We start from the raw sequence: 19,286 nt of genomic DNA on the forward strand, positions 1-19,286 counted from the left end.
CAGGAAACATATCATAACATTTACATACTTTTAACTAAGATCAATAGAAATGAAATACATATGTACCGTTCACCAGAAGGCGAGACTCTGCTTGCTCTGCTGTTACTGGTATTCCCTTGTAGCCGATCACCTCTGCGAGTGAATGATGACGCACTTGATCCGAATGCGAGGACCCACCGGTTAACCTCCCAACCTACTCCTTGGGTACTCTTCTTCCTCGCGGACCCCCGAGCTGCAATGGGGTTGTACAATGGAGAAAAGCACTAGCTGGTAGAGGAGAGCACCCTTGGCTCAAGAGTCCCCTCTCTAAAATCCTCTACCTCACCAAACTCACTATAGCTTCGTAATCACTGCTCTGACATCATCTCATCCATCCAACAATAGGGTTCCCCAAAAGTCCCTTCTCTCATGGCTTGCCCCTTCTTTTATAGGAGTCCTCAAAGGTGACACTTGGCATGTCATGCATAATTAGTTATTTTTTATAATTCAATAGCTTGATTATTCACCCACCCAAGTGTCACTCTCTCATCAAGGGTCTCCCAAAATTATTTACTTAAATTTTAATTTAAAACTAATATTTTCCTCACCTCACAAGATTCCTTTTTCTTCTCCTAGTTGTCTCTTTATCCCCCCCCTTTTATTCCTTAAATTGTGTTCATTACTTGAAGTCAATTAATGAGTCAAGATTTTATCCCCAATCTACTCCCTAATTTAACTCAGGTTATCTCTTAGATGTATATTCTTATGTTGGTTGCTGCCACATGGAGCTTCTCTACATTTCTCTAAATTTAATTTATTATGCTTATTTTAATTCACCTTCCTCTTTTCTTAATTAGGTTTAATTAGTTTAGGATTAATCTTCATACTTGCAATTATGTTTGTCTTTCCCCTTTACCTAATTAAACTGCATAATCTACCTAGTATTTTCCAACATGGGAAGGGTAGAGTTTTTAAGGTACTCTATCTTATTTTTTCCCATGATCCTCCTTATTCCAAGTTTTATTTTTGATTTAATTACCTTGGTTTCTAATCATCATTTACCCTTGATGTGAATTTACCTAGTTTTCATTCCTTGCTTATATTTATTTATTATTATTTATTTTTAATGATTCCAAGGGTGCCAAGTTTGGTTGTGCCCTTCAAGAACTTCCCTAAAAGTTCCAAGGGTGCCAACCTAATAGTTTAATTGTGATGCCAAGGGTGCCAAGTTGGTCGTGCCCTTCAAGAAATTCCCCTGAAGTTCCAAGGGTGCCACACCAGCATCCAATGACTACGAGGGGAAATTATAGTGCAACGTCATAGACCACTGTCATCTCTTGTGTTGCCTGTTATAGTGAGACTAATGGTGTCAGGGATCAAGGAATCCGCCTTGATGCACGCCCCCCCGGTAAAATCCTCATGAGCGACCCAACTTTGGGACCTGCCCTCATGGCATCGTGATCTTCAAGGCGAAGGTGTTTTAACCTTTCCAGCCCAAGTCACGACGGGAGTGCTAGTGGGTGAGATCAGGGACACTGTCCCACCCCTCCCATGTAGTTCCATCCACTTGTACAACCCCATCACCCATATGTGAGTCATTTGGTCAAGCAACTAATATGTGCCTGCAACCATTAACATATCATCAGAATATAGTTAAACATATATGGCAGATTTCAAGATCGACTTAGACTTTCAAAGATAAAAATACTATGAATTTTCATCAAACCAGGTGTCGTCAACTCGTCATGTGCGAGTGCCTCTGGTGGTTTCCTGCCACACTCAATAATAATCAGTAACCAGGTTTTTCAGTGTTAGTCATTGTCATAATAGCATTATTACCATCACTTGGTCATTCACATCATTGTTCATTGTGCACCAGAACTAATGTAAGTAGCTAATATAGGGGATACCTCCATCATGGCTAGCATCATCATAACCTTAATGGGACCATACATATAGATCAAAGCTATCATCATTTATAACATAAATAGAAACATGTCTATCCTTTACTACTATCACCATCATGATATCAATAGAGTACACATAACCATTAATTATATCGTAATCATAATATTAATAGAGAACATACATAACCATCACATTCACTGATAATAGAGTCACGTTTCTGGATCCTCAGCCTGAGTTCCTCATAGACTAAAGTATGTAAGATATTGTCATATTAGAGTCAGGAAACTAGAGTGGGCACTACAGCAGTTTCCATGTTGTACAAATTTCCTTCAGCCAACAGTGCGCATTTTAGGAAGCCAGTGCAAGTGCTGAGGAGTGTGAGTAGGCCAAAGGAGGTCGAGTTGATTTGCAAAGGAGATCTTGGATCTCCACTCCATTTCTAGTTGAGATAAGGTGTCGGAGGATTGTCAGTTGGGCATCCAGTTGTAATTTTCTATTGCATCGGTCTTCCTTTCAAGGTTTTTCCAGGGACTATTGTCCAAAAATAGCAATGTCATTTTTATTGTATCTGTGCATCTATTTCTCACTTCCAGTTTTTATATTTTCGCAGCGTAATTTTATTGTGAAGAATTGCAGTGAAAATTATTCGATATTTGTTGTAATAATAATTACATGAGACAAATAAACTGTTAAAGTTAGGAGAATAATTTCCAATTGTTGCAATTCAAGGAATTTTCACATGGTATCAGAGCAAAGAACATCATATTAGAGGCTCTAGGTGAAGGAAGCGAGTTTTATGTAGTTTCAGAGGGAGATCTGAAGCACCAGTTTTCAAATCTGCGCAAGCCAAGCCAGGGATGCGAATTGCAGAAAAGTAGAAAATCAATTTCCAATTCATGGTGAAGGAAGAGATCGATTTTGCCTCAAACCTGTAGCAGCAGGCAGTAGGATTGTCGGTAAGGATTTCTAGTGAGCAGATCAGTTGATTTGCAGACTAGATCTAGCACAATGATTTTGCAGCAAAGGTTTTTCAGCAGTAGATCAACACAAGGAGGAAGAGAAAAGCACACAAAGAATTATACCTGTGACCTATCCAGTGTATTTGAAGTTCTCAGATTTTCCAGTATGGCCACAAAGAGATTCAACATTCAAGAGGCTACGGATCTGTCTTCTAGATTGGAAGATGAATTCACTTAGATACACAGGGTGTATAGTATATACACAGTGGAGCGTCAGCTCACATGACAAGAGTTAGAGACTACTTCTCCTATAATAAGGAGGAGGACATGGACTTCCAAATCCAGATGGGAAACACAAGTAAATGTACTCCAGTCGGGAGAGGTACCATCGAGATTCAAAGGGAGTCAAGGGCAAGCATCAATGTTACAGATGTGTTGCATGTGCCCGGCTTAGGTATAAACCTAATTTCATTATCAAAACTACAGGAAAGGAATTTTCAAACTTTATTATGGCTCATACACTCTGAATCATTCTCTTATTTTGTTGTACCATGGTGGGTTTATAATTTACCATTAGATAATTGTGTCACCTTATGAGTCAATGTAATGTTCCCAACCAGAATATTCCAATTTGCAATGAAAGTTTCAGAGTTTAAATGAGTTCAAGGGAGTCTTTTAGTGAGGTGTCTTGTCAAATGGTTTGCAAGTAACTGTTATAGGTGGTTTCTGTGACTAATCACACAACAAATGAAATACAGAGCCAAATATGTATTTGCATGGACAATCCCATTCAAGAGGGAAAATTACATGAACACCAACATATCATTTACTCATTAATATGGAAGCTACAACCCCTTTATACTATCATTTCTGCAAGGTAGAGTCCCAAGGCATATACATGAACATCAGATGTGCAACCAGAAATCATAAAATCTGATCTTATATGGGGAGTAATTAGCAGAAATAAATCTGGAAAGTATGTTCCAAGAGACCCTACAACACTTTATCAAACAATCTGGCATACAAATCTGGGAGGCAAATTCTGATCTTTTTAGAGCAAAATATTAGAGAGTACAATTCAGAAGGGAAGCACCTGGAAGAACTCTCAAATCTAAAAATGAATGTGTCATTACATAGGGAGAACTCAGCCCCTCCATAGTTCAGCTGTTGGAGAGATAAAATCACGGCCTAATGGATTTCCAAAACTAATTTGAATGCAAGGTGATACACACCAAGGTACAGTGTTCAGCCCTCCCTCTACAATGTAGTTCACGCACCTTCAAATAACTAATCAGCCTTTGAAAAATGGAGGCAATAAACCACTGCCCTGAGAGAATGCTACCACAGCCTACAGGTATTGCAAAATTTGTTCCTTATAAGGAGCTGCTATAGTCATGCAAACTGTGTTTCAAATCTGGAGCAGTGGCTTAACAAATCGATCGCTTCTGACTGGTGTCATTATCTCCAAGCAAATCCACTTGGCCTCACCAAAATTACTCCTCAAAAAAATGTTAGGCCTTCCTATGATAAGCAACAATTGCAGCTCTTGAATCCACCAACACTGATGTAGGTTTCAATAATTTGATCTAGTAGAGGAATGATGCGATTTGCCATGAGATGAGCCTGCTGCTATGATAACAAGACAGCCTCCATCAACAATCCGCCTCTCTTTTATACAACAATCTGGCCACACAAGTTTTCTGCTGGAACAATAACAAGGGCTTGGCCTCTTCCACTATATGAACTCGGCCTCTATGAATCTGGTGACACATAAACTCACGATCTTCCTGGAGGTAGGACAGGGCCTCAAGCACTTACAGCTGGTCTTCAAGCTGCATATACGACTTGGCTTCTAAGGCTGGAAGGAAACCCACTCGGCCTCCTATTCTTGCTTGCAACTCGGCCGCTGGATAGAGAAATGTATAGCCCTGTAAGTATATTACGATGCTAATAATCTCCTGAACATAAGATCTCGTCAAATCTCGAGACATGATTCAATCAACCCAACCAATAAGCTCTAATGGAATACGTGAAGTAATCTTCCCCTAAGCTAACTAGGGTGGCACTCGAAGTCCACCAAAATCATCTTGAGTTTCGCTTGAAACTCTTGAACTCGTTTGAGCTCCTTTCAATTTTTCAATCAGATAGATAGAATAGCCCCTTTGCAATTGAGCCCATCATCCTTTTCTAATTCGCCATTGAGTCTTCCTCTAGCTTCTAGACTCTCTTTTCTCCTCTTATTTTATTAGTGGGGCCTATTTTCCACTAGGAGACGTTGTGCTGCCATTTTGAATAAAAATAAAAATAATAATTTGTGTCCATTCTTAATAAAATATTATTTTGCCGCCATTCTCCAACAAAATAATGATTTTCCTCCATTCTCCATTAAAATATTATTTTGCCGCCATTCTTCATAAATCGATATTTTCCACTTTTCTCCCACAAATAACATTTTCTCTTTTTTTCATTTAATATTGTCAAAACTCCTTAGTTATTTTCGCGCACACAAAAATTGGGAATATTACAGTCAAGTTGTACTATTAGTGACCTAGGTAGCTGTGTCATGTCATTTTCCCAATCCCTTTTTCAAACCCCCTCATTTCCTCACCACTATCATGCATATTCGTCATTTCCCCCTTTTGAGATTGACTTATCATATTCATGTAGTAAGGTTCAAAACAAAAAGGAAAAGTCTCACGTATGAAAAGGCTTAAATAAAATCAAAGAAATATAAAAATCTCGAGGTAGACGTAGATAGAATCATATTATATGCATGAACCATGCCACCTTGCTGAAAATCTCAAATTCCCCAAGTCCCATTCTCAAAATAAATAAATAAATGGAAAGAAGGGATTAAGCAAATAAAAAGAAAAAAAAAATGTAGTAAGAAAAAGAGTCTCAAGGAAGTAACTCAATGCTAAGGGCTCCCTCTAAATGCACACATGTGGAACAATAAATGATAACCCTTAGATCTTGAAGGCTAAGGGAAAGAGGTCTTCACTCATCCTGTGTGAGGGTGAAGGCCAACTCATGAAAAGACCTTTTCCACCACACTTATCACATCAACTTCACTAACTTGGAATCCTAGGAAATGCATCATGTCTTTAGGGGTTTTCATATGAAATTAAGGTTAATAATGTCCATGCCATGGTCTGGTTAGGAAAGGGATAAAAATTAAAAGAGTCATTGAGCTATTAGAAGATGTCACGCAATGTTCACCACCTATTGACACATATTTGGAGGCATTAATCATCACATTTGAGAGATCATATGTTGATTTGGGGTAGCATCGGATGTGCTCTAGCCACGAAAATTGGTGGAGAGGCTAAAGCACATGAAATCTCCAATACCCAGAAAGGATTTGGGCAGATTCTAAACAGTTTGGGAGATATTAAAATAATTAATATTTTTAGTGGAGTCCCTAAGTCTAAACTTAGGGAAAATAAAATATTAATGTGAATTAATATAAAATTGTGTTAGAATGGTCCAAAAGGCATGGATCAAGCCAGATCTAATCTTAGCCGTTGATTAGGGACTTAATCTTGGCCGTTGATTTGTCAACGAGAAAAGTATAAGAGGAGGCTTGAGGGTCACTTGGAAAACACACCGAGTTGATCAAGATTTTGACTTTCTAAGGTTGGGTTTGCTGAGGAAGTCGAGAGAATGATCAGAGTTGCAACTGAGGGGCAGTGAATACAGAAGCAGAGAGGCAGAGATAGCACCAGGAGGATCAGCGCAATAGCCAAGAGTGAGGACGCAGAACCAGCCAGGAGTTCACGCAGAGCCAACTAGGCTCACGCAGAGCTAGCTAGGAGCTACGCAGTGCCTTAGAGGGCCAGTGCAGGTGATGCAGAGGGCCAGAGAGCTGACGCAGTGCCTCCAGAAGCTGACACAGGCCAAGCCCGAGTGATGTTGGGCAAACGTTGGGCCAGAAAGGGCTTACATTGTCCCTAGAGGTTGACGCTAGGGTTCCGTGCGGTAGATTGGAGATGTGAAGTTGTCAGAGTGATTATCCAGGGTTTCAGCCGGAACATCCGTCTCCGACTGAGAGGTACTACTGCCGAGATTATTCTCTGTTGGGTGAGCCGGTTTTGGCACCCAGATTGCATTCAGAAACTGCATAATAATAAAACCCTCAGATAGCTGCACCGGTTTTCCCGCATTGGGTTTTTCCAGGGACATTGGTCCAAAAACAACGATGTCACTTGTGTGCTTGTTTTGTTTCCTTCAGTTGATGATTTGTAATGTGATGATCATGTACTTGTATTTATTTCTAGTATTTTCATGGTAAATAACTCGTAAATTAACAAAACAAGTAGGTAGGAATAAATCAGTAAAGTACATGAAGGGTTTCTAACAGTTAGACTTAGAAATTCCAACATCATACACCTCCTTGGGCATTGTATCATGTTTAGGAGAGTTGTCCACCTATGTTGAGTCACATGTGCCAACGTTTTAGCTTTTGGAAGGGTCAATATTGATTGATGAAAGTTGGTAGGCCTCATTCCTTTTTTGGAGGATGAGCATTGTTTATTCGAAGGAGTTGCCCACCTTTGGGAGCTCACACATGCCATACATGTGGCCTAAAGGACTTGTTTTGTTAATTGCTAGATCTATTTTGAGCATATTGTTGCCATGTGTTGGATCAGCCTCATTGAGGAGGATATCTTCTATGTTTTGACCTCCTCATCCATTGCACCATTTTAAGGAGTGTGTCCACTCTCACAGACTATCTATTGTATTGAAATTGTATATGTGTCACTAGCCCACCGTAAAATATTATTTTGTTGACTTGTCCTTTCAGGTTAGTTAAAGATAGCAGTTAGAAATAACTATTATGTCCAAGTGGCACCACCATCAATATTTTATTGTTATTTCTCTAGTTAATTAGAAAAATATTATTATTTTATCCTGAGAGGGTTTGGGTTTTCTTCTATATAAATAGACCCCCTCTCATTTGTAATGGTTGTTGGAGGAATCAGTATTTGAGCTCTTGCTTTATGTTTTGAATTATATTTTCATAAGAGAAAGTGGATGGGTGCCCTGGAGGATGAGGATGTCTTCTACTATGTAAGCTTATGCATGCTGGATATTTTTTCTCCAGTGATTATAAGCCAATGAAATCCAGATAATATTGTTTCTATCTACAAAAGTTTGTCATTTGAAGTGGTTATTGTTGACTCATTTCTTTCTATGTATGGTGAAAAGTTAAAACGCACTTGATCATTTCTTGATAGATTCAGAACCTCATAGTCCATGAATCTTGTCTAGATTAGCAACTTTTGCCGTAGGAAATTTCTGTATATCTCAAATAAACAAGGCAAGGGTCGTTTCAGCTTGTAATCTACAGCCCAATTGCCCATATCCATTGAGTAGAGCAACCTCCCTCAAGGATTCATTTGACCCCATTCGCTCGAGTGGAATATAAAGCACTGGTACTACCTTTACAGGCATATAAAATCCTCTCTAAACTCAATCTAAAGGTCTGAAAATTACATAGAGAGATCTTGAACCACATCTGTCCCAAAATTCGGGTTGTACCTCTCATTACACATCTATCGAACCAGACTATTTGGCTGTATAAATCTGCTTCAAAATTCATCCAGAAACAGCGATAATAGGGCAGAGTTATGCATTATCAAGTAGTAATTTACTGCAGGAATCTATATTGATTATTGTGCGCTTCATACCCAACTGTATTGTACTTGTAAACATGACTGAAAGGGCAGATTTATGCATTCTCAAGTATTACTTTATTTCTGGAATTTATAATGATTATCATGTACTTCAAAGTTCATACCCAGCTGTAATGTACTTGTAATCAATAAATTTAGGTATTTGTAATTGAGGCCAACCTTGTAAATTGCTTATTCCTTGACGCAACATACCTATGAACATTTCTATTTAGTGCTGGTACATAAATCTGAAGATTAATGTCATTTGTAAGAGAAATCAAATGCATTTTATCTTTTAGAAGAGATTAGGATCCAAAGTAAATGCATGTCTAAAACTGAATCAACATCTTTATCAGCCCATCAACAGCAAAAGGTTATGCAAATGAAGTTCAAACTCTTTGTAGGTAGTCAGCTGGTCTTGTCTTATTATACCAATTCCAAGGACAGCCCATACCCCTTTTACACATTCACCACCAAGCTGTTAACAAGCCTAAACCATAGATAGAGAATATCTTAGGGAAGCCCCCTAGAGGTGATCTTTGATCATCCTAAAGTATGGAAAGAGAAAACCAAGGTGATAGTGATGAAGCTTCCAAGTTCCATAAATTTGTCACAAAGTGAAGACCTTGCACCATTAAGTGACAATTTTGTGGTAACAAGTCCTAAATATCACGCTTCATTTCCATCGTAGATTTGAAGACGTCCTTCCATCTCTCTATTATTTCTGTGCCCAGTAATATGGTTGATTTTGGTATCAAGACTCTGATCCAGAAAGTTTTAATCATCCAAGGAAGGGTTTACTGGTTTCGAGTGATAGGACAGAGAAGGATAGGATCAATAGCTCATGAAACTTATAATGGTGCAAAAAATGTCTTCTGTAGGCTACAAAAAATCCTAAGTAATTGCCTGAAGTCCTGTGGAAGTCCATTGAATCTGGATCAATCTCATGCAAGCAAAAATAATCCCCAAAACCTGTCATGAAGTTGGATCTGGTGGGCTTTGGTGTGGACATTGAAGTCCCCCAATATGATAATATCCCCCAAGGTTGAGTACTAAACAATCTCTGCATATAAATCTTCATAAGGGTTCCCATTTGAATCCCTATGGATAGAAAAACATGAGGATGAAAGAGGAAAGTAGCATACTACAATGATATGTCTTGGGGAAGGGGTGGCATTGACAAATCACGAACTTGGATACACATGAATCTAGCATAATCACCTAATGCAACCATGGTGACTCTAATTTGGAGTGAGTATCTAAACACGCAATCTACTCCTCGTGAACCTCAAACACTACATGAGCTTTGGTTCTCCTACCTACACATTGATAAGCAATAGTATCTAGATAGTCTGGAATGGGCCTAGTTGTACTTCCATCAATATCGATCAAAAATAGGATATCCAATGGTCTAAGTGAATTGTGAATCAAGGATGGGTAGATCAAAAGATCCCATTTCAATTCCAACATCCCTCAAAAATTCCTAACCCCCCACTCCTCTTGACAAGGGCATCATTTAGTAGAATGCTCATGAGTAGCCACAAAACAAGAGGAGATGCATTAACACAAGCAACAAGTTTTTGCAATAACTATCATATCCTCTTTCAAAAAGTCAAGTGAGCCTTCCCTTTCTTTGAATTCAAAATTGATCCTTTAAAAGAATGTCCCAAGGTTCTTTCCATTGCATTAATTAATAGATATATCATCTTTTTCACAAATAAAAGAAATAAAGATTTGTAATTTATTAGTGCAATCTTAAATGACCTTTAGTACTACTTAACTCACTTACTTCTTGTCCAAGGTTTCGATTGATATGCTGCAAATTTTGTATGTACTTGTTCTTCTCGGTCATCTGTGGATGCAATAGACCATGATCATTTTTCAAGTCTTGATACTCATTAAAGAGTCTAGTATTATCATCTTGAAAAAAAGCAATCCCTCCATGAAGCTTGATAATATAACGCTGCAACTTATTGACCACATCATTGTTAGAAAAGATTGATCTAATACCATGAAAGAAAACAAAAAGAACAAGTCTTTATCAATAATTGTCTAATCTACTATGATCATGCACCATTAACATAAAAAATCAAGTGAAAATACAAGAGACAAAAGCACCGAGATTATAGTGGAGAAACCTTTGTGGGATTGAAAACTCCACTCTAAAGAATGCTATATATCAATCTTCAAACCTATGACAACATGTCTCTAAGATTCCTCAAGCATAGAGCTATGACGATCCACAACAATGATCTCGAGTGGATGATCCAATGTGTACAAGTAAAGACATCAAGAGTGTCTTACTAATAAGAAGACCACTCCATATAATGAATGTAGGATTAATAGCAACTCACCTACCAAATCTGCAGCCTATATTAAAGATTAGGCAGCCACATAGCCAACTAGTGTAATTAACAAAAGCCACATAAGGCATCAATGAAACCCACAAGTAGGTAATTAATGGACCCTTACAAGTCTAATGATGCCCCATTATATGTACATTAATGCTCAACCAATGACGACGTCGAGAGTTACACATGCCATCATAACAACACTACCAACATCAATAAATGTGGCAACTAGACAACATTACAACACATTCTAACATCCCCCCTTCATGTTGACTATAGGAATGAATACACATACATAAAAAGATGTCATTCCATAAACATCCATCCTTAATGGCAACTTCTTTTATCCCAAACTAGTTGTGAAGATAGATAAACTTTGCTTCTGTCAACAATAAGTTGCTTAGTGGAACAATGAACTATGGCATCTGTTACCTAGTATGATGTATGAATATTATTTGGCCATTTTGCTATTAGTTGTCAAATATTTACAAAGGTTTGGATTGTTTATTGGCATTATCCAAGGACTTATTATGGAAGTTCACACCTTTCCTAGCATTACCCTGATGGTTGCCTAAGAAATCTTATGACTTCCTAGGAACTAACTCCTACTCAAAGGTTGGTATTGTTGAGGAGGTGGTGTTGTGGTGTCTTTAAGAGAGGTGTCATATGCAAAGTGATCAGTTCATGTCCCTCTTTATTGTTTTGACGACATATTGTAGTGTATATAGCAATGTAATGATTACATGGTGGTATTTTGGTTAGGAGGGTGTGTGTCACATTACCCCCTTTAATTATTTGAGCACCATCATCACCTTTATATGCTCCAACATTGATATGCTGTTATTTCTAAATTAGATAGTGATATTGGATTCAAGTGTGAGCTTCCTAGTGGATATGACATGTATTTTCACTTTATTTAATTAATTATCATGTCTACTAAGGTTATTTCGAGATTAATTACTTATGCACTAACTTGCACGAAACGCCAAAATGTTTCATTGTTTTCGAAATGAGTACATTTAGAAACATCACCTCCCAAAAATGGAAACGTCGAGTGAAACGTCGGTTGAAACATTAGATATATATATATATATATAAGTGAATAACACATTATCTTGCAAGAAAAAAGGGAATAAGAACCATAAATGACAATTTAGAAGGAAAATCATGTATGTATTAACTCTCATAGATGATTACATGATCGTCGAGTTTCAGTCGAGGTTTGGCATTTTGGGTACGGGTACAGCCAGAAACGTCAGGTTCCTAGAACTTAGAAGTTTCGTGCAACATAACTTATGCATACATGTTGAGAATGATTCATATCATTTAATCCTTGATTGAGTGTGATGAGGGTACATGGGACTCCTATGTCAATGCCCCTAGCACATGGAGTAACATTTTTCACTGGGAGATAATGTTATTTGTTGATATGGGTGAGACTACATGGAGCACACCCCTTTTGGAATTGGCGCACATGTGGAAGCAAATATATCATATTTTATTATTATTTTTGACAAGGGAGGTGGGTCGTACCCTCATGTGGACATGTAGTGACATTTATCACAAACTTGTACACTCCTTGGTTGACTCTTTCACTATTGGCTAGCTGTTGAACTATCTTTGACTAGCGTTTTGACTTGGAAAGTTTGTTGGAAGCTATTTTTAGCAAGTCAACTAGTTGTTATGACAAATGTGGGGCAGTAAATAACACTTGGAAACTACACACGCTTCTCTAGACAATTCAACTTGACTATAGGACACTTGTCATGCATGGATTCTCCTCTTTTAAGATCATACGTACCATACAAGCATTGATCTCTTCTATTTTTGGCACGGGTCGATCTCTTGAAGTGAATCTAAAGCTCCCATGAAGAATTCAATCCCCCGATTAACTATTCAAAATAGATGTTGTAGCTTGTATCTATCAATATTTTATTGTGTTTGTTAGTTAGGGTTTTTGGATAAATAATATTATTTTATCATAATTGGTTCTAGCTCTCGCTCTATAAAAGGAGAGCCCCTCATTGTAAAGGTGATTGATAGCTAGAGACACTCTAGAACTATTTTGTTTTAGCAAAAAGGTGTGTCAACCTTGGGAGATACCACAAGTCGCTTAAGGAGGTTCTTCATAGTTTTATTACCTATATTGAGGACACATCCATGTTGAAGAAGATTGCTTGCACTCAAAATTGAAGACGTCCCACATTGAAAATGGTCTAGGAGGTTCCAAACCCTCGATCTAGAGTTTCATTACATATTTTGAGGCTGGCCTAGCTTCTGAAGTAATTATTTCTTGACAAAGCGCCCATATTTTTGCTACATAAATGCCATTAGATGCAGAGTGGTTGTGGGAAACTCCAACAAAAATTGATGCAATTATGGTGTTCTCAAAATTTGTCGCAGGGACATTTGTTGATTTTTGTGTAGCATCGGGAGGTATTCTCATATGGCTAAAAGGTTTTCAAGTCAACCTAGAAGAATTATTAAAAACTAATTTTTGAAGTGACAAGTTGGCCCATGAAAGTCAAGTCAACCCAACCTATGAAGGGGTGTGTCCCCCTGGGTTATTTCACTTCATTCGACAAGTATAAAAAGGATGTGATGTCTCATTTTCTCCACCAAGCAAGAGCAAGTTTCTTCTCTCTCTTCATCATTCCCTTATCTCTTGGATAGTCGCATGTGTGGAGGAGGATGAGTTTGACTATTTTTGACCGAGCTGATTTGACCTATGTTTGACTGAGTTTGATTGAATGTTGACCGAGTTGATTGGATCTTTGTTTGACCAATTTTGACCAGGCATTGACTGAAGTTGTTTCACTGTTGACCACAGGTCCGTAGTTTCACTGCAAGGCTAAAGTTGATCGAAGACCTATTTGCCCAAGCCAAGTTGACCAACATTGACTTCTGGTTATTTTGGTTGGTTTGACCAGGATTAAATTTTTGCTATTTTGACCAAGTTTTACTGGTATTTGGACTTGTATATTGGCACAAATTTCTAGACAAATTGTTGATTTGTGAACCTTGCTAAAGAGTCATTTTTCCTAAAGAAAAGTTGTTGGGTTTTATTTGAAGGTTGGGTTTCTTAGGGTAAAATTATTGTCTCTTTTGTGCATGGCTATCTTTCTATGATCTTTACTGTTTCTGTTTCATTTATTGTTGAGATTTTCTAAGAAAAATTATTCAATGATAGCAGTGGCATAAAATATTGTGTGAAAAATCATTAGGAAGTAATCATTTGGCAAAAAATTGTATCTACCATACATCTTGTAGAAATTTCAACAAAATTTTCATTGCAATTTGACCACTTGTTTAAGGAATGCCCCACCTTCTTTTCTTAAGAGTTTGGTTATTTGGAAAGATCATTATTGATGTATGTCCATGGTGAAGAGAGCCCTAGCTCTTCAGGCCACATGGCCCATGTTTTATGCATCTATTTGAAGATTTCCATCTTTTGGAAGCTTCTTTATGAGACATACCACTGAAAGGGACAAAAGTTCCATTTTATGAGGTTTGCTACTTGTTCCTTACATAACTTAAGAAGGATTTTTCACCTTGGAAAGCTACATATCCACCTTAAGAGAAGATGTTGGAGATTTCAAACCCTAGATCTAGGGTTTTCTTGACTTCTTTGAGGAGTTGGTTATGGATTTATCCACTTGGAGTCCTTTAAAGGCTAGATGTTGGACCTTTGATGCATCTTGCTCCCTTTTTCATGGAGATGCCCCACTCTCTTAGGCTTATTTTGGTTGGTGACTTATACATACAGTTTGAACACTTCATTATATAATGTGTTATCAATTCTAGTTAGTTGAAGGAAATGTTTTTTACTCTTCCGAGTCCTCCCTAGGCTATATCTAGGGTTTTCACCATTGATGTCACAATTTTATTTGTAAAGGAAGTTGAGTTAGACTCTATATAAAGATTAGCCCTTACTCATTTGTACTCATGGTCAAAATTTTGGAGCTCCCCTCCTTGGAGCTTAATGGACACATCTTTCTTGGACCATTTTGGTTCTTAAAGATTGAAGTAGTGTACTATCTTCTACATATGCAAGACTAGCAATGTGATCCATTGATGGCTAAAATATACCACTTGGAAGGGTTTTTGCATCTGAGGTAACTCCTTGTTTCTCCTTTCTTCTCATAGGTGTTGTTAATTGATAGCTTTCTTTGTGTATCCTCTAGGAATTCTACCAAATCCATTGATTTCAATTATTAGTAAAGTTGAATTTCCTAGTTGAAGGTGGATCCTTTGGACCTCTTCTTTGTAGAATGTCTACAATAAATTCCAACAAGTTTAGAGTAGAGATTATTGAGTCTTTCAGCGTTATTACCATTGCTAACGAATAAGAAAATAAGCACTCTTAGATACCCCCTTTTTCACGCCCCTATCCTAGTGGTAGTCTTTCAACCACACATAGGTGGGTGCGGCATCGTTGTACTTTTTCTTTTCACCAATACTAGAGTATGTGAAAAATCTGGTGACCCAAATCCCTAATGCAGCAACTAGTTATATATCTCATACTGAATCAAGTTATTTACAGTATTATACAGTAAACATCGAAATAAATACAACTGCAGCCTTCATAGCTTAAATAATATGCAGAAATAAGAATTGAGCAAGAAAGAATTAGCACACACAAGTGACACCGTTGTTTTTGGACAAATGTTCCCGGAAAAACCCAATGTGGGAAAATCGGTGCAGCAACTACGGGTTTGTATTATTATGCAGTAATTTCTTAGTACAATTCTTCCGATGCCCAAACTAGCAATCCTATACAGATATCTAACTAGACAAAAAGATACTGAGATGATCTCACCCTGTCACTAGGAAATCCGACACTGATCTGTGCTGGAGATGAGCCTCTGCGTTGTCTCTACGCAGTACTGCGTCACACCCACGCAGTTACTGCATCACTATTGTTGGGACTGCACAGCACCTCCTCTCGATCTTCTACTCGCTGGAAAATTTGGCCCTTTGGCCTCTCGGTCTCACACCTCGACTTCGGCACTAGATCTCGATTGTTCCCCAGCAGAAATACAAACTCCCTTTGAAGCTCTACGCTGCCACAACGTAGCTCTACGCTAACCTCTGCGTGGCCCAGCGCTACCTCTTCAGACTACTCTCTGCCTCTCACTCTCCAGATCAAGAAAACTTCCTCTGGAAAATTATCCCTGCCCCGCACTGCAAGAAATCTCCTTGATGACTTCTCCGGCAACTGCTATGTTGTTCTCTTGAGAAAATCGATTTCTGATCTCTCACTCGATATGTCTTCCAAATGACCATCAAGCCTCCTCTTATAATCCTTTTGTTGAGAATCAACGGCCCAAATTAGATCTTAATCAATGGCTCAAATCATTTTGACTTGATCCTCGTCTTCTTCTAGAAGTTTCACCCACAGTTAAATTAATAACCTTTAATTATTTCAATTTCCTAAGTTTAGACTTAGGCACCCATTAAAAATAATTAATTATTTTAATAAAACTAATTTTGGTTGGAATTTCCCAAAACGATTTCTGGGTATTGTGGAATACATGTGTCCAAGCCTCCCTGCAAATTTTGAGGCTTAGAGCACATCTGATGCTACCAGAAATCAACAAATTACATGGTCTACACCTTCTTCAACACTTAACCAATTTCTTCTCCAAGTGTTCACAATGCAGCAGAATAAACATTCAGTATATTCTTCAATTAATCTTTCATCAATATGCAGCGGAAATTATAACACAAGTATACACATATACTTAGGAGGGGCAACTCTCGTAAAGTTTTCCCAGCGATATATCAAATATGTAAAAATACAATATTTTACAAGTTTACAATATGTCGCCAATTGCCTAGCTGCACCAACAACTCGTCTCAAGGTTCTTCCCAAACCGTACAACTCATTGCCCACATCGGTGGCTCTGTCATGTTGCTACCCACACTGTTGTCGCTCCAATACTACAGTTGCCTTCACTACCGAAAACCTCAAATTTTTGTTTTACAAATGTTCAGTCATTCAACTCGTTCTGCCCAGATGCCCTACCGCGCTCTGGAACGCCCTGCCAATTTTGCACGACCCTGCCCAGGCACCCTGGCACGCCCTACCAATTTTGCACGACCCTGCCCAGGCGCCCTGGCATGCCCTGCCCGTTCCACACAACTCTTCCTGCATGTTCCATTAGAAATACCTGTTGAAATTTCTAAGTCTGACACATTAGAAATCCCTATTGCATTATCTAGTTTATTTTCTCCAACTTGTTCTTTTCATTAACAAGTTATTTATAAATACTGAAAATAAACACAAATGCAGCCTTAGCTCATATACAAATCAGCAACTGAAATAACTGATACAAACACACAAAGGACATCGTTATTTTTGGACAATCATCCTCAAAAAACCCAATGCGAGAAAACCAGTGCAACAGATATGAGGGTTTTATTATTATGCAATTTCTGAATACAACTAGGGTGCCAAAAATGGCTCACCCAACAGAGAATGTCCTCGACAATAATACCTCTCCTCGGAAACAAATATTCTGGTTGATCAATCACCAGATGAATGATCCCACAGCAACTATGACAGCTTCCACTACTTTGTGTCACTCTCTCAGGGACTGTGTCACTCTCTCAGCTCACGAGCACTCAATATGCCCCACAAAAAATCACCCAGTGCTGCCTCTTGGCCCTGCGTCAGCTCTACTAGCCTCTGCGCAGCTACTAAAGCCTCTGCGTCAACTCTCATACCCTTTGCGTCACGCACGTTGGTCTCTTCAGCTTTTGCATAGCTCCCAGCTGCCTCTGTGTCAACCTCTCCAAGCTTTGCGTTGTCTCTCTGCTATGTATTCTCGGCCTCATGTCGAACTGTCCCCCGCTACAACAGATCATTGTTTTAAAAAACGGTCGTTTCGATACCGAAACGGCCGAGTTGATCCGAGCCGATACCCTCAGCCATGACTCAGCCTTTGAAACGGTACGTTTGGCCGAGTCAGCCATGACTCGGCCGAGTCATTCAATGACCCGGCCGTTTCTCTTATGACTCGGTCGAGTCACAAAAAGTCGGCCCAGAACACGTTAAACAACAATTTAATATTTTTTTAATGGATTTTTAAGGTGATTTCTGATTGGTTTGGACTCCAAGGTGTTATATGAATTTGCTAAATGTCATTTGGGGTCCATTCCCCTCCCAAACCCTATTTAACACACTCAAATGCTCTCTACTATTGATATGCTATTCAAATTTCATGGTAATGTTAAATTCTTAAAGTAAAAGTGACATTCTCCTTAATCTTCATTTTCATCCTTTTACTTAAATTTTTAACATTACCATGAAATGACTCGGGATGTTTGAGAGTGGTTTCGGCCTCATTGGATTTCATATGGAGAAAGTAGAATTTTAGATTTCATTCAAAATCCAGCAGACTCATCAGTTTTTCAGGATTTCAGGATTGGAGGATTGCAATGTTTCCATTGAATTTTGTCATGTATTAGGGTATGGAACTCTTATTTAATCAAGAGCACCAATCCCTCTATGTACCTTGATGTTAGTGACATTGGTTGTCGAACTCCTCTAGGATTCGCTCCCAAACCAGGAGCTTCTGAAAATGTCGCTCCCGCTCCCATTTTCACTCCTGCTCCCATTTTCGCTCCTGCTCCCAAGTAACACAAAGAAGAGAAACCATTTGGATCAAAAACGGTTAAATGATCTAGTTTATATCCAATACAACCTCCGGCTCAAACGAAACCATTTGCTGAACAAAAGACCTGATTCAGATCCCATTGTGTTGGAAGACATTGATCCAACATGAGATTGGGTAGTGGAGAGTCGTCCAGCAGAGTTTGATCTTGATGAGGATCTTGATTTAGATTTAGATATCAAGACATCAATTAACTTGAACATGTTGTTCAGTTGAATGCAGATCCCAATCCACCATCCTCAGTCTCACAACCAGCAAGGACTCCAGTTGTAGGTGTGTTTGGAAACATGAATGAAAATCTCTAAAATTATGTTTAAAATCTTTAAAATTATGTTTTTTTATAAAAAAAAAAATATTTGATGTATTTTTTACAACGACCGAGTCATTGAAATCGAGCCGACCGAGTCATTACCGTTTCGGAGTCGGAGTCGGAGTCGATCCTCGGCCGAGTCGGAGTCGGAGTCGGAGTCTTAAAACATTGCAACAGATCACTAGCTCGATTCTCTCAGCAAAACCCCGCTCCAAAAAATCGAACTAACTAATCAATTTGGTGTTTCTCCAACTGACCCTCAAGACTCCTCTTATACTTTTCTTGTTGAGTCTTCAACGGCCGAGATTAAGTCCCTAATCAACGGCTAAGATTAGATTTGGCTTGATCCATGTCATTTAGAACATTCTCACCCAGTTTTATATTAATACCCATTAATATTTTAATTTTCCTAAGTTTAGAGTTAG

The 19,286-nt window shown here is 38.5% G+C and overlaps 1 protein-coding gene across 7 annotated transcripts in view; it reads right to left on the reverse strand.

The window, feature by feature from the left end:
* The window catches only part of LOC149173555 (protein PECTIC ARABINOGALACTAN SYNTHESIS-RELATED-like), a 213,507-nt gene that overhangs the window by 174,421 nt on the left and 19,800 nt on the right, over nt 1-19,286 (reverse strand). For 3 of the 7 annotated variants that reach the window (XM_089424661.1, XM_089424656.1, XM_089424659.1), the window contains exon 2: nt 10,311-10,490. The exons of 2 other annotated variants lie outside the window; for them this stretch is intronic. In XM_089424661.1, coding sequence (XP_089280787.1) covers nt 10,311-10,490 — 180 coding nt within the window. The remainder of the gene's footprint in view (nt 1-10,310; nt 10,491-19,286) is intronic. 2 more of the 7 variants (XM_089424658.1, XM_089424660.1) reach the window with 2 other exon arrangements.

This window comes from Pinus tabuliformis, chromosome 4_2 (genome assembly GCF_031772625.1).
Source record: "Pinus tabuliformis cultivar Carrire ecotype Pingquan chromosome 4_2, CPIR1, whole genome shotgun sequence".
In the NCBI taxonomy this organism is placed as follows: domain Eukaryota; kingdom Viridiplantae; phylum Streptophyta; class Pinopsida; order Pinales; family Pinaceae; genus Pinus; species Pinus tabuliformis.